Source organism: Blennius ocellaris (genome assembly GCF_963422515.1).
Source record: "Blennius ocellaris genome assembly, chromosome: 16".
NCBI lineage: Eukaryota > Metazoa > Chordata > Actinopteri > Blenniiformes > Blenniidae > Blennius > Blennius ocellaris.
The window spans coordinates 6911154-6927968 of NC_137665.1; the positions used below are offsets into that span (position 1 = coordinate 6911154).

Here is a 16815-nt window from a genome sequence, read left to right on the forward strand (position 1 = left end):
CTCCTCCCCTCAGCCTCCCACCTGCCGCTTCCACTCTCTTCCCCTCTCTTTCTGCTCTCCACAGAGCCCTTTCTCTCCATCTCCCTCTTGCTTCTTTCTCTCCCTCTCTCCTCCTTTCTCCTCCTCCCACTGTGCTTTCGGCTTGCTCTCATTCCCCCTCGCTCACATACTCAGGCAGCATCCTCCCCTCTCCACTTCTACCTTCACGCTCACCTCTTCACGCCTCCCTCTCAGCTTCTCCCGCCGCCTTCCTTTTTGTCACCTACTAACACATATCATCTCTCACATCTCCCCGTCTGCTTGTCTCTCCCTCCTCCATCTCTGCTCATCCTTCCCTTCATTCTCACACACTCAAGCTCGCCGTCTCACGCAAATGCATGCAAACAGACACTCATGCTGATTGGCGCCCAAGGACGGAGCACCCTCTCTCCCAAACCGGCCACCAGGCACTTTAGATTGTGCAGCCGATCTTCTTGACACTGAGCGCCGCTGAGGAAGAGGATAAGGAAGAGGCCATGGAGCACAGCCACATCTTCCCGGTTTTCCCCCCCAATGGGAGCAGCTGGAGCACGGGGCAGAATCCCTCAGAGGTTGCCCAGGGATGCCCTCTCGGACCACTGCCTGTCATCTACTACAGCATCCTGCTCTGCCTTGGCCTGCCAGGTATACATATGCACATCAGAAGTGTTGGTATTTCGCGTTTCTGTCCGAAAAACATGCACAGTTCGTCCTGTGGTAACTCGCTCACCTTTTCGATTAGCGCCTGCATTGATGCTCTGCTGGAGTTTTGTGTTGCATGTTGATTTTGTTGTGCACTTGTGTGCAGGTCTGAGTGAGTGTGACATGCACAGCTGCTCCTGAGTGCCACTCTGCACCTCTACTGTATATTTGTCATCCTGACCTTGTGGCTGTCACCTAGTGCATGCATGCTTACTTGTGTTTATCTCTGTTTGTGCACTTATGGATTTGTAACTTTATATATAATCAAACAATAAGAAGGGGAAACAGCAACATAATGAGAAAACATGATTGTTCCAAAATTGTGCAGGTTTTTGGTCTTAAAATGAGAAACTGCATCTTTTTACACTGACAGCTGATGGGTTCATGCATGCAACCGTAGAACATGGGTTCTTGCATTTGCTTCTGGTGATGCTCTGAATTAATGACGCGAGCTTCGTTCATCTTTATCATTGAAAGATTACTCCATTCACACTCATTGTCAGATCTACGTATTTACTGTCTGTGTCCCACTGTGTGATCTATGAGCACTGACCCAGACTCACGCAGAGAAGCAAAGTGCTGTGTGTATGTGTGAGTGCATATGTGCGTGTGTGTATGAGTGTGTGTGTGAGTGCGTGCATCTGTGTGAGACAGCGAGACAGACAGAACATCTAGAGGTCAGATGAAAGAAGAAAAATGCTGATGCCTGATCAGAGACTAATGTTCAGATATTAAAAGGCCACTGGACCTTCAGACTTGCATTCAGTCCACGTACTTAAACGTATCACTCATTCTACAGCTAAACAGCCTGAAGCATTATCCCATGAAGTTGCTACAATCTAACAATGGCTTTGAAAGGCTTTTTTTTTTTTCATGAGAAATTCAGCAGAGATGTCTTTACCCTCAATTTTTAACAGAAAAATTAGATAAAGATGTTATCTGAAGAAAAAGCATGTTAGTTCACAAAGTGAAAAGTCTCTGCTCCGGATATTTGCTTTCTTCTAAGAGTAAAAGTCTACCAATCGAATTCCCCATTATGATTTTACATGGATGGCGAAGCAGGTCCCGCACCAGCCGGTTCTCCCTGCTGTTATTTCTTCGCTGGCTTTATTTGATTCTGCTGCTGAGTCGTCTGTACAAATGTGATTGTAGCTGTTTGTTTAATCACGGGATAACAATAACCTGAGAGTAGGCAATCCTCCGATGGTTGTCGGAATTAATGGCAGAGTTGAGTGCGGCGGGCTGACACTTTGCAGCAGTGACTTCAACTTATTCAATCATTATGACACGGCTCGTTCTGCTCCGATCATGAATGTTTCATGAGCGCAGCATGTGTGAATAGTCGCAGTGTGACCTACAGACCCACACGTATTAAACACCCTCGATAGAATGAGAGCTTGTAATTTTGATGACTGGATCATCGACTGCCTGTTTTAAAGCACCGGGGCTTCAGTGAGACGTCATCGCATCTGTTCCAGTTCCCTCCACTTTGACCTGCAGGCGGCGAGGGGCTCATATCAAGAGGACATTTTTTGAGGGGAGGTGCTGAGAGGGATGCAACATGAAAGAGGGTGATCGTGGGGGGGGGGGGGGATTACGCACATCAAGTGGTGGTAAAAGATTACTGTGTGACCAAAGGGAAGTGATAAGCAAACGAGAAAAGAAAATGCACAATAGAGATGAACAGTGAGAGACTGCCAAGACGGAAGTCAAGGACACCCGGAAGAAGAGCAATGGAGTTAAGAAAGAGAGATCAGAGCATTAATAGAGAGAGATAGATTAATAAGAGCCGAGCCTGTGAAGTAGCACCTCTGAGCCCAGGGTGGGGGAGCCGCAGACGACAGAGCTGAAACGATTTGCCACATTTTTAATTAATCGCCAACTCTCTCTCTCTTTCTCCTTGCTTTCCCCGCTCACTACGCCACACTTCTGGAGACAGACCAGGCATGGACGGGCATAGCAAGCGACCGAATGAAGCAGTCATTTGCGTTTGCCTCAGTCTTTGACATGTGGGCATTACAGAGGTGAAGCCCGTTCACTGTACATTACAGCATCTCCCGGCGCATTAGCATTCCAGGCACAAGCCTCAGAGTGGGAAGCCATCAGCTGATGTCGGCTGACATAAGTGGATGCTCGAGCAAAAGGTGCTTTGAATGTCTGGAGCCAAGACAGCTGTTTCTGTGCTATTATATTGGAGTCAAACTGCTTTGTTGCACAATTTGTGTTTACTGGTGTTTTACCTGCACACATATATTTCAAATTCCCCTCCCTCAGGTGGTTTGGCGATGTAATCTGCAAACAGAAGCGAGTTTGATGGTCACGCCAAAGTCTTGCCTCAAGATGAATTTGAATGATCGGAAAAGCCTGCCAGTTAATAAAATATTTGCACTCCGATTGGTGCAGCACAGCACACATACATAAACTGAGATTGTTTGAGTTACAAATATTTATATATTCATTAATTACTCCCTTTTAAGTTTATTTAATCAGTCAAAGCAGCTGTCAAAAAAAGAAAAGTAATTACAGGAGCAATAATAAATTATTATTCCTCGAGGCTGGGCCTCATTTTGAGTACTTACTTTAACATAAGTTTGGATTTTGCTGTACTTTATTTACCCTAAAAGCATAAGAGTGTTACAAAATGGCTGTAATGTCCATTGTTTATTCAAACACTCATTGCACATTTTTCGGAAACGAGATCGTAAATACAAATTTTTGACCTTGGAAATGGCGAGAGTGAACAGGTGGAGCCGTTGTTTCAGCAGCTGTCCAGCAAACAGAATTTATAGTAGCTTTATGCCTCATGCCGTTGATGTGTGTGTGAGGAGAAACGTGCGTCTGTTCTGTGTTTCCCTGCGAGACTGTCGGAAGATGCCTCCTCCAGCTGTGTGCTCACGTTCAATCACTCTTCGTCTCCTCCAGTCTGCATGTCTCCCTGGCATGTGTCACTGGCTCACATGCTTGCTGGACAGCGTCTCCTTCCACGAATACACCCATCCAAGGTGGGGAAGAAACGGTCAGAAATGCAGAGTGCCAAGGAGCCCACCCGATCTCTCTCGCAGCAGCATGCGCCATGTGTCACCTGCCACTTAATGAAGAGATAGGGCCCCATCGATTCTCAGTTTGAACTATCGATTTGTCAATCTGCACCAGCAACGGGGCTTCCATGAGAGGACGGGAGCTTGTTAATAGATAGTATCACGCTGAAAGTGAAGTTTGAGATTAGCTGTGGTAAAACTGGATGAAGAGGATGTGAAAGTTTGTGCTGAGGCGTGATCGGAGAGCATAAAAGCAGCGAGCGGGAGTGGAGACGGGTACGACTGCACGCTGCGGTTTGCCTCCAGTCTTGCAGTGTTAAGGAAGGAGGTGGCCGGGAGGCGAGCGATGGTGGGCGTCTCAGAGAGGGCGAAGGAAGACGGAGGAGGTAGAAGAAGGAGACGCTGCAATAAATCAGAGATGTGCTGTGACAGAGTTGGCTTTGACCAGATGAAAACAAAAATGTCAACACCTCATGTTGAAGACACAGCAAATGACAGTAAAAAAATAAAAAAATAATCCCTGCATGTCAATGATACATCACTCTGAGGGTGATCACACAGCTGTTATCTTTTCATACATTTCCTTTGCAGGGACGTTTTTAATTTGATTTAATTTGCTTTCAATCACACTTAAAATGTCTCCTTTCTTGGCCAATTTATTATGTAGCCGAAAAGTCCACTCTGTAAAGTGGTCAAAGACAATTCCAAGGGCAGATCATAGTTGTGAACATGCTTTACAAACCCGCCAGTGAAATGATAGTCAGGGTTTGGCATGCGGTGCGCAACACCAGCACCTCATCACCGGCGACAGTTTCAGCCTTGACGTGAGGACAGTCGTCTCCAATCCTTGAATCACTGTGGCCTGTCGGTAAAATGAATGGCTGTTGAGGTGAGCAGGCAGCAGAGCACCGCAGTCGCATCAATATCATTATCAGCACACTGGGCCTCCGTTTCTCTATATATGACCATTAAAAGTACACGTCCTGTTTCAGTACAAATTACTTTTTCTCCTTTTTCTTCTTTTTCTTCTTTTGAGGTTCTAATTCCCCGTTGCTAGTTCCTCACACCTTTTTTTTTTTTTTTTTAAAGTGATGATAGTAAATCGGCATTTGATGACAGATTTTCTTTTTTTGTGTGTCACCAGCTGAAATGTATTTTCCTTTCGACGATGAATTAAGCTCATATAATCATATCTTAGCTCTTCAATGCATGTGTTGCCATAGTTTCTTTTCTTTTTTTCTTCACATGGCTTTGTGGTGATGATGAGTCTCTGCTTTTTCTTGAGAGGAATTAAAGGATTGTCCTGCTTTACGTCCGGTCTGACACTTACAGAAGACAAAAGAGAAATGGTTGTCACCAGGAACAAAAAGCCTGTGACCTTTGAAGCAAGCTTTGATATTCACCCTCTTTCTCTCTTTCTCTTTCTCTTGCCTCTCTTTCTTTCCCTCCTCTGCCTCCCTTCTGAACCTCTCCATCCACCTCTCTTTCTCTCTATTATCTGCCTCTCAATTTCTCAATCACCTGCTCGGTTTTTTAACTCTATGTGACCTTCGTCGGACCACACTTTCATTCTCCCTCCATCTATTCTCTCATCCCTCTCTTCTCCTCCCCTCTATCTTATTAGCCTCCGGATAAGCCGTTAAAGCCTGACCTCAATTTCCTCCAATTGACAAAAAAAGGGAAAAGAAGAAGAAAAAAGGCTGACTTGATTGCTGAGCTGCAACACTCACCTTTATTTGCTTTTCGGGAGATATGATTTTCTTTTTTAACAATACTCCATAAATTCTCTGGACTCGATAAGAAAGCTTAATAACTACCACGCTAGAAGAAGAAGAAGAAGAAGAAGAAGTAGTCTGACGTTTAAATTGCGTTGTTTCAGGGGTTAAACAGTGCAGGGTCGTTTGTCGACAGGCCATCTGACCACGTCCCTTTAGTGATGGGATGAGTCAGCCTCGTTACACACCTCAGGGAGCACACTGTGCCTTCTCCTTACCCGCTAAACAACGTCAATGGCCGTGTCCCTCGTTATATTAGAGCAGCAGCAGGGGGAAGGGGGGGGGGGGGGGGGGCAAGGACAGAAAAGCACTCCCACGCAAAAAGACAAAGTGGTCACTCATTCACGCAAACACACTCACACACCAGACGGACCAACATAAACACAGTGCAGTTGGTTTTTCCAGCAGATTACAATAAGGCCCTCTCAGCTGGAGTCACTTTACTCTCTGGCAAGCATCACAACATTTGGCACACACGCTCACATCCATGTGCGTGTGCGTGTATTACCCCCTCCACCTTGGGTTTCTCCAAGTCCGCTGAGACGAGCCCCGCATGTGCCACCTCGCACCCTGCTGAATGCCGAGCAGATCTATGCCGCTCCAGAGGCAACGTAAAGAGCAGGAGTCGATTGAAATGAATGGGCGGCACCGTGCAATGTGGCTGGAGCTAAATGGAAATGTCAAGCTCACAATGGATCCCTTTTGTTTGTCTGTAGTGGGCCATGCCTCACTGGGGAGCCCAAACAGAATAATACCCCGCCAGTGACAGTCAACACCTCGCCGCTTGTGCGTGGCGAAAGTGAGAGAGTAATGGGCAGGTTTATAGAAAGTGAGGGGACAGATTGAGGGCAAACGCATTGTGTTGGATTTGTTGTGGTTCCGAATGAGGATATTTATGAGCAATGACAAACTTTGGACACTGCAATGACACACATGGTTTCTATGTTGGATGGCTGTTTGGCAAAACGACATTTGAGCAAACATGAACAAAAAGACAATGTTATAATGACCAACATTAGACTTAGTATTTTTTTTTAAAAACAAAAACATTTATTATTCTTCAAAAACAAAATAATTTTAAAAAACAATAATCATGTATGACAAATGGTTGCTACAAATCCTGCTTTTGCTGTTATATTAATATTATATTGGTTTTTATTTGTTTTTTTCTAGCGTCTTGAATCTTGTTCAGTCACCGACTTCAGTTTGTATTATCTTGTAAATCTTGACTCTGTCCGTTTTTTTTCTTCCCACCCAAAACCACAGAGTAATTTATACAATTACCTTTTGATTTGTATTATTTCTGAGAAACTGGGAGGAGCTCAAAAACACAGGGTTGGAAGAAGCACTTCTTTTTAAATTGAGCACTTGTCTAACAATGGGCAAAGGCACAGAGAGACAGAAAATCACACACACCCTCACCTCAGGACAACTTTAGATCCTCCAATTAAACTCACATGCATGTTTTTGGACTGTGGGAGGAAACCGGCGTACCAAGAGAAAGGCCACGCACAGGGAGAACATGCCAACTCAAAACAGGAAGGCTGACCTACAATATGCTCACTATGGAACTGGCACACCACTGTAGGGCTGCCGCCAGCAACAACAGCACCCTGTTCAGTGAAGTAATGCTTAATGCTAAATTAAAATAAATCAAATTGCTTCAACATTTCAGTAGTTAAATTAAATTTGTCCAGAAAGATCTGTGTTAATTACAGCAATGAGCAGTGGTGTACTATTGAGTTATCATTGTGATTTTTCATTAAATATATATGCACAAATAAAAATACAATAGAAGGCACAAAGTAAAAAAAGTAAAAAAAACTACTTGAACTTATTCAGGTAAAACTAGAAGAAGGACAGTTTTTGAAATGCAAAAAAACAAAAGGTGAAAAATATGTTTAAAATTATTAATACTCAAGGCCTTTCAAAGAGAATATAAGTAAACTCAAGAAAAGTACAAACACCGTGTACCTATACTTTGGAAAAAGTACAAACAACATAAATTAACTGAAAATATGTTTTCAACATTTCACCAGATGGGAATTATTTATTTGAAAAGTAAGATGAGTTGCTCAAACTAAAGATTTGATGACACAGACCATCGACAAGAGTAATGGAAGGAGTGCACAACAACCGGCAGCACAACATGCACACATATATTGGCTTGTTGTGTCTTGTAAGCAGCTTTGACATCTCATTTATGGTTATTGATGGATTGCACGCTAATGAATTGGCGCATCTTTAATGATCCGTGTGTTTCAGTGCACATATTCACTTGCAGCATTGTGTGTGCGTGTGCGTGTGCGTGTGCGTGCGCGTGCGCGTGCACGTGTGTGTTGTCTGCTGCACATCCTCCTTGTCATGCAAGCACATCTTCAGTCATTATCTGGAGCCAGCTTTGTGATTTGTAATCAGTTGATAGTGGCTGAGGCTGTGAAGTGTGATGTGCCAGACTCCGAGCTGCCATATTTAATCCAATCCCAGATCTATTACAGCAATAGGGGGACCAGGATCACAGACACACACGGACACGCACACACTCTACATGAACTGTGACAGCTGTTAAGTGCATTGATGTCTGCTAGGCTGCAATGCAATGTCAGGGGGATCTTAGTCGAGGGGTAAACATTTGACCTGGCTCCATGCTGCACCAGGAGGTTTCACTTAAACATTTGAATTTTATGCATTCGTGCATATCAATTATTTTCTTAAAATATAGAGAAAAATCCAAATACTTGAGACACCAGTCTCAAGTAAAAAATATCTCGAGTCACAGGTAACACTGTGCTATGACTTTTAAAACAGCTCTCCTTTCCATTTCGAATTTAATTTATGCTGGAGATGTGATCATGAACCACCTGTTGATTTCAAAAGGTCATAGCTTCAGGCTAAACTACATGTTGACTATATAAGTAAAATTACCGTGAAGTTTATCTCTGTCCCTGCCCAATAGACATTTAAAATCAATAGAGATTCAAAAAGATTTAGTCATGTTGATTATTAACGAGATCTATATTGTTCTCTGTCTGTAGCGTTCCTCTTCATACTCATATCACACAGTCAGAACAGCAGGCGGCTTGTTTGTCATCACCGGGAAAACTTGAGTGGACTCTCAACATATAGCCTTCACCAAGAAGATGGAAATAACACAGGGAATAAATGGGAATTTGTGGTGAAGCTTGTGTGTGAGCGCCACATGGGAGGCAGAAGGCTGTGCAGCCACTGTGCACATGTACAGAAGTCCTACTTTAGTAAATAGAGCACTGAGATTAATCCAATTCAGCTCTTTGTGTCCACATTCTTTTCATAACAAAAAAATGAGGGAGTACACTCCTGGGCTATTTACCTTTCATGGAAAGGAAAGATGACAAGAATAAATGGGTAAAAGAAACCTGGCAACATGGATGAGATGTTATGGTGGTACATATTGGGACATGGAGTAGAGATTGAAACAAAATAGAGGCAGATGGGGGGGTGGGGAGGGTTGTCCTTGAATATTGTTTTAGAAGCTAAAATTGCCAACGGCGGGATGGCGGGCAATAGTGAACTCAGCAGATTGCCTAAGCTCCGCTGCTGTACGTTGCCCTCCTGGTTTTGTCTGGTGGCGTTACTCTTTATTAGAGATAACAATTTGGCCAAAGGCACAGGCAGGTGCTGTTGGAATTACACAGCAGGTGAAGATGAAGGGGGCAGGGGAGGAGAGGAGAGGAAAGGAGAGGAAAGCAATAAACAGGAGGAAGATTACAGAGGAGGAGAGCTGGTTAAACATGGCAGCTACTGTCTGCGATTAATGGCAGGGTTTAATATTATTTTGCATGCAGCGGGCATAAACTGAATGAAGATGTCACCGTGACAGGGAGTCGAATTCTCCTGAGCAGAACGACTTGCTTCAGCAGTCGTCTCAATTGCACGGACGGATTTGCGCCCAATTCCAAACCTTTGGTCCTGTCACGTCTGTGTTTGTTTATTGTTCTCATCGCATGTTCGGGCCTACAGTACATGTGCAGAGCATCTCTATTGCTATCGACTGCATCTCTGTTGCTGTCTCGTTTATTGCTGGTTGTTTCAATTACGTGAGCACTAACGCGCAATTTCTGTTTCCTTCTCTGCCCCAACCTGCATCCATTCCCTTCCCAATCTCTTCATCCTTCATCACTCCGTCTCATTTCCTCGTTTCGTCTCTCCGTCTTCTGTCCATCACCCTCCTCCTCTACTAGCTAACATCCTGACCGTGATTATCCTGTCCCAGCTGGTGCTGCGTCGTCAGAAGTCGTCCTACAACTATCTCCTGGCTCTGGCAGCGGCTGACATCTTGGTTCTACTCCTCATTGTTTTTGTCGACTTCATATTGGAGGACTTCATCCTGGCCGCGCCGCTGCCGCCATCTCTAAACAGTGCGGTGCAGGTCTTGGAGTTCTCCTCCATCCACACCTCCATTTGGATCACCGTGCCGCTCACCATTGACCGCTACATCGCCGTCTGCCACCCGCTCCGCTACCACACAGTGTCCTACCCCGCCCGCACACGGAAGGTGATATTCGCTGTGTACATTGGGTGCTTGCTCTCTGCAGCACCCTACTACTGGTGGCCTGAACTGTGGCACAGCCTGCCAGGGGTTGGAGGTGGGGGCGGAGGAGGGGGAGGAGGTGAAGAAGGAGGAGGAGAAGGAGGAGGAGGAGGAGGAGGAGGAGGAGAGAGCAGCAGGAGAACGGTGGCCCAGCATGTCCTGGTGTGGGCCCACTGTGCCACAGTTTACCTCCTCCCCTGCACTGTCTTCTTCTCCCTCAACGCCGTCATTGTCCGGAAACTTCGCAGGCGGCGCAGCTGTTTCCGTCTTCGAGGTTATTCCACCGGCAAGACCACCGCCATCCTCCTTGCCATCACCTCCATTTTTGCAGTTTTGTGGGCACCGCGCACCCTCATGATCCTCTACCACTTCTACTCCCCTCCCCCCACCTCACCGAGCGCCGGCCGTCTGCTCCACGTGCTCACCGATCTGGCGAACATGCTGGCGTTGCTCAACACTGGCGTCAACTTCTTCCTCTACTGCTTCATTAGCAAGCGTTTTCGGGGCATGGCGGCCAACGTGCTGCGAGCACTGGTGCACTGCCGGAAGCAGCCACCACCTTTCTATGCCAGCCACAATTTCTCCATCACAAGCAGTCCATGGATCTCGCCAGCCAACTCCCACTGCATCAAAATGTTGGTGTACCAGTACGACAAGAACGGGAAGCCCATCTGCATTTCCTCTTGAGCCCAGAGCTGCCAGCAGCCGTCACCGCCATCAGCCGTCGGGGAACATAGTCAGGCTTTCTCTCCATGGCAACCAGCTTTGTTCACATGGGACTCTTTGAGGTTTGAAAATGTCAACATGCCCAGAGAGCGCAGAGGTGGCAGTTTAGCTAGCGCTGAGAGATAACACTGTAGTTAGCTAGCGGGGTGGAAAAGCAAACAGCAGATGCATGGCAGGAAATGGCAAAGCCTCTCATGTTCAATAATAGAAAAAACAAACAAAACAAAAAAAAAACAACAGAAAAAAACAATTAACAGCATCAGAGACGTGTTGACTGTTTCCTCCATGCAAAAAATAAAAAAGATCTTGAGTGTGAAAGTGGCTGCTACTCAGTAACCAACAAAGTCATATCACCACCACCCACTGCTATGAGTGTGAGCCACCGTTTGTAATGTATAAAGTGATCAACCATTGACGTGAATTGTCGGTGAAGAATTGAATTCATTGGGCGAATGCTCTCTGTTGCACACTGGAGCCAACAGATCTCAACAGCTGTGTCCTTGTCTGCTGGGATTCATTCCTGGAAAGCAAAGATCCAGTCAGAGTGTGGGCACTAAACATTCATCTCGAGGGGTGATTCACTCAGGCACAGACAGTGTGTCCACTGCCCACAGTCCCGACTGTCTGTGTGAAAGAAAAAAAAAAGAGGGGAAAAAAAAAAGCCCAGGCATTTCCACTTTTAATATGCAGAGGACTGTCAATGGCATGTTAAATGCGGTCTTTATGAATTGAACAACCCTCGCTGATTGTCCCTGACATGATATGGCAGAAAACATCAAGCTCACAGACTTTCATAGGACAAGTAAACACTACTTATTGTTGGCTGAATATTTATCAACGGTAGACTTGACTGTTATTGTAGCTTTGCAAAAAATCAAGACAAAAAAATATGACATGGAGTTGGTGTGGCTCCGGTTATTAATCTAGTAATCTCATTTTCCAATATTAGAATGAGGAAATTTCTGCTATCAGTAGATAGTCCTCTGTAAAATATTAATGATCCTTGATGACTTACTGTTAGCCATTAAATGGATGAATATAATGAATGTAACCATACATCTCTTTAACCCTTTAGCTTTCCGAGAGAGAGAGAGAGAGAGAGAGAGAGAGAGAGAGAGAGAGAGAGAGAGAGAGAAGAGAGAGAGAAATCCAATCCAAAGTTTTCTTTCCCATGATGCAGCAGTGAATTTGTTCTCAGGGTTGCGGTGCCACATTCATCCCTGCTCATTCTGCTGCTGGCTGATGGCACTACAGTAACATTTTACTGCAAAACACCGTCACGTACATCAGCTGTGTCTCTGTGGTGCCGGGTAACAAACCATAAATGAGTGCGCGTGTACACCACACACACACACACACACACACACACACACACACACACACACACACACACACACACACACACACACACACACACACACACACACACACACACACACACACACACACACACACACACACACACAGCTGTATTGCCCACAGACACAGCACACTGAGATCAATGCACATCCATTCTGCAGACACCTTGGGGCATTAGCAGGGTTCATTTATCCAGTGAGAATGGAGCTGTGCCAAAGGGCAGATTTCTGCTAATACCTGCCGGGAGGGATAAGACACATCAGGCCTTCTTCCGTGAGGCTTTAAATCTGATGAATGTTCGGTGGGTTTGTCATAGCTGATGAAGTCGTGCCCCCGAAACTCTCATTCGACTCTCAAATTTCCGAAACACTTCAGGCAGCAGCTGCTGAAGTGTCATCTCTTTTTCTTGCACAATATCAAGTGCAGCTGAACATCAGGGCAATACATTTTATTTATCAACTGCACTGCCTAAATATTAACACTCAAGAAAAAACATGGACCATAAGCAAGAATACATTTTGGACAGGATGCTTTGAAATGTGTTAAATCCTATAAATGTAGGTTGATTGGTTCCCACTGCATAGTTGCTTGTGTGGTAATGTAATTATATAAATACATTTAAAGTACATTTCATTAATTAATTTGTAATATATATATTTGAAATGTGTGTAACAAATTTACATTTGTAGTGTGTATAACACTTGAATAAGGTGAAAATCAAAACCTCACAGTGGGAAAAACACAAGCACAGAAGATTTGAAGATGAAACTACCCTTTAATAATCTGAGACATATTATATTGATATATATTTGTATGTTGACATGATAATGGTTTAGTTCTTGAAATGAAATGTGTGTAAGAAATACCATGTGTTTCCCCTCTGTGGGTCAAAAGGGCACATTTGCACTTCCGGTTGAACTAAATTTCGGCCTGCTGGACCAACCTTCGTTCAAAATGACAAAATGCTGTTGTCAATCTACCAAATAAAACAAAGTATGAAAAGCTGTGATTGAATCTCAACAGTGTACACAAAATCCAATAAATTCAATACAATCACTGTAAATCCTGGACTCATAGAGTATTCCACTATTGTTTTAGAACGGATCATGAAAACAATATTATATAGCTGCTCGGTAACTCAGATCAAATGAAAACTGTTTCTGTAATCAAAAGTGATATTTTCTCCAATTTACAGCCCAAGCAACATGATAACCACTTTGTGACTGAGTGACCAGTTTGTAATGATCCCAACTATTAGACCCACACAATGGCAGCTTCTTGCCTTTTTTTTTTGTTTTTGCCATCAAGGATTACTTTAAACAAAGCAAACTCAATTCTCCAACTTCCTGCTTGTCGCCCTTTTCGATTTGATTGTGCACACATGCGCCATAACTGCATGTGCGGCCACTCTCTGTCCCTTACCCTTCGTTCCACAACAAATTGATTTTTCTTGCAGAATTGCAAAGTGAATGAAAGACTGCCGATTGCCATCTGCTGCTCACCTCCCTCCCTACTCCTCCCACTCAACCCTCTTTGCTCCCACTTTAAAGCAAACGCACTCGCTCAAAGTTAATTTCTCAAGTGTCCTCTTCACTCGTTAACTGATTGCCTTGGAGTCTTACGCACTTTGCGTGCATACTGAGCATTCCATTCTGTCTTTGGTCATCAGAAAACTGACCTGAGCGGAGGAGAGTCTAGAATCAAATCCGATGGATGTTTGAGCATTTCTTTGATGGCCAACGGGGTGATAGATGATAGATCTTTCTGGAAGCTCCTTGACCGGTGAATCATCATGAATGTACTTTAATTGTAGTCATTGTTGCTCAATAACCAGACTTCCATCGTTCCAAAAAGTAGATTGCAAAAAAAACCCCAACAAAATAATGATTTAAAAAATAAAAAAAAGAATAATAATAATTCTCCCACAGACTGAGGCGCGCTCCCCAGATCAATGTTGCCATGACATTTATTTCACAAGCATCCAGTGGCTCAGCCATGTTAATGTGACATTTGTGCGAGGACCAGCGGCTCACTGCAGTGGCCTCCAGGGACAGAGGCTGACATGTTGGGAAACCAAAGTGCAGAGATGAGCTGGAGGCTGTAAAGAGTGTCACATGCAGGTGTCCCTTCCCCTTTCACACGTGAGGAAGTCCAGAGAGAGAGAGAGAGAGAGAGAGAGAGGGAGAGAGGGAGGGAAAGGAGAGAAGAAGGGAATCGATGCCACGTAATCTTTCCCTATTATGAGGGGACAAAAAGCCCTAGAATCTGGACTTTTTTTCTTGCCATGTATTAAAAAGTTAGCCAAACACAATCACAAGAGGAAAATTGTATTTTTTTTTTTTTTTGCCGCTCCATTTTCTCTCTGTCTCTCTGTAACTCCTCGGTCTATAGTGTGTGTGTGTGTGTGTGTGCGTGTGTGTGTGTGTGTGTGTGTGTGTGTGTGTGTGTGTGTGTGTGTGTGTGTGTGTGTGTGTGTGTGTGTGTGTGTGTGTGTGTGTGTGTGTGTGTGTGTGTGTGTGTGTGTGTGTGTGTGTGTGTGTGCGTGTGTGTGTGTGTGAGTGTAAATACGGTGGGTTTTAGACAGAAGCTTTAATAAAACAAAAAAAAGTGTTTGTGCCATAGGACCAGTAATGTTTGAACCTGAATATGTATTTATTCTCAATCATGATAAATACAATTACCTACAGCACAGTATTGTAATGATATATCCATGAATGTACAACTGATGCTTATAGCAGTTTTTGTTTGTTTTTCTGGTATTTTTCTGATTGTGGTTTTCTACACAATGACTCTTTTAAAATGGTCTTTTACCTTTCTCCATGGCAGTGTTTTAAAGCTGTGTTTTATGATTATTATGGAGTGATTATAGCCTTGCATAATTCTGTTTTTCCTCCTAATGAATGTATTAACTGCATAAAGAGTATGTACTACTGTGCTGTGAGAAAGTATGCAGGAAAACATTAGCTGATATTTTTCGATTAAAGTATTAAAAAAAAACCTGTTGTCATACAGAGCTTCTGGCGAATTGTGTCTTTTTATATTTTCATTGTTGTCACATAGATGCAAGTATAATATTAGCTTGTTGTGACAAAGGCAGATGCTGTGAACAAACAGGGCTTTGTTGCGCTGCAACAGGGGCTCAGCAGCAACAGCATGATGAAGACAGGCTCAATGAAAGAGGAAGGATTCAGTCGTGTATTACTTTTGTTCTGCAGACACAAACACAGACACAAACACGGACACACAAAAAAAATCTTATTTCATAACACAAATTAGCCCAATTCAAGATTAATAGTTAGAAACATGATAACTCTCCCTGTAATAGGGCCTCTGCAGTGATGGGAACATCACTATGTGTTTTGTATGCCTAATTAACATTTTTGACAGCAGCAGTGAGTCAGCCGACACTTCGTCCCCGTCAACGGTATTTGTGAGACATATTGTGCATGAGAAAGGATAAACATGAGAATGGATGCTTTTTACCTGCCAGTAATCAGCTCTGATTGAGTGTGTCATCTTTTAAAGTCCCCCTGGTTACATCCACAACGCAGCCAGCCAATCTCTGACTTGTTGATATTCACAGTCGACCAATCACCAACACACCGAGCTCAAGACAAGCCAATTAACACCTCTCTCCCAGAAAGCAGCTCCAACCGCAAAAGAAGACATACTGTTACTTCCATGCATTACAGCCAAATTACCAGCAGCGGAACAAAATGTTCGGTGTTTCTCTTCCAGTGAGACAACCTGCAATTGCCTCTTCCTCCAATAAACCACATCTTTGTTTAAGACTTCATGAGCAGAGGTCATGGCGCTTCTTTCATCTGTATACTGTGAAATAAAGTGTGTCTATGTGACAAATGTCCTGTCAGCTCTGAAGCGCGGGACGCTCGTGCTTCAGTGTGATGAGGAGAGTCCTGGAGAGACAAAAGAAGAAAAGAAGATAGAAAGGTAAAATAAAGATGTGAGGCCTGTATGTGTGTGTGTGAGAAGTGAGAAGTGTGTTGTTGCAGCAATAAAGATGGATGAGTCTGTCTGATGCTGCTCTGATGTCTGAGCTGATTGTGAGCGGACTCACACGTGTACATGTATGCACATGTGAAGACTTTCTTTCTTCTTTCTTTTGTCAGCAAAACACCTCTGTGTGTGAACCAGGGAGTGTGAAATGAGGTGCAAACCATTTAGAGAAGCAGGGCCTCTTATTCCCTCAATATCGGTGAGACTTGAGATCTGAGTGATTGATGCTATCGCAGGCCGCTTTCAGGCGAGAGAGAAGCTTAAATCCAGTGACATTGTAATTCCAGACTCCTGTTTTGTGGTTTGATTGAAAACAAGAACAAGTTACGTTCCTGTAGTTTGAGCACAAAATATTGTTTTGATGCCACACAGATTAGATTTTTACCCTCATGAAGGTGAAAGCGTCGCCAAAAATTTGTTTTAGTGAAAAGTGTGACAGTAGTAATTCCTCTCGTGTTTCATTCTGTTGCAAGGTGGTTCATTTCCATATGAAATATAACACTTTAGGTCATGCTTTTGCAGTTATGCAGTGCAGTTTTTAATTAAATGGACAAGCTAGAGCGCTTCACTTTCAGATGGCCGTAGGAAAAGCTTTTAAAGTTTAAATCAC

General features: G+C 43.9%; 1 protein-coding gene across 1 annotated transcript; it reads left to right on the plus strand.

The window, feature by feature from the left end:
* Positions 1-515: 515 nt before the first annotated feature.
* Positions 516-10790, plus strand: gpr139 (G protein-coupled receptor 139; the record flags this gene model as incomplete). Its single annotated transcript, XM_080510725.1, has 2 exons — positions 516-663; positions 9754-10790. 2 exons carry the CDS (start codon positions 516-518, stop codon positions 10788-10790), a joined length of 1185 nt encoding a protein of 394 aa, XP_080366851.1.
* Between the last annotated feature and the right edge of the window lie 6025 nt (positions 10791-16815).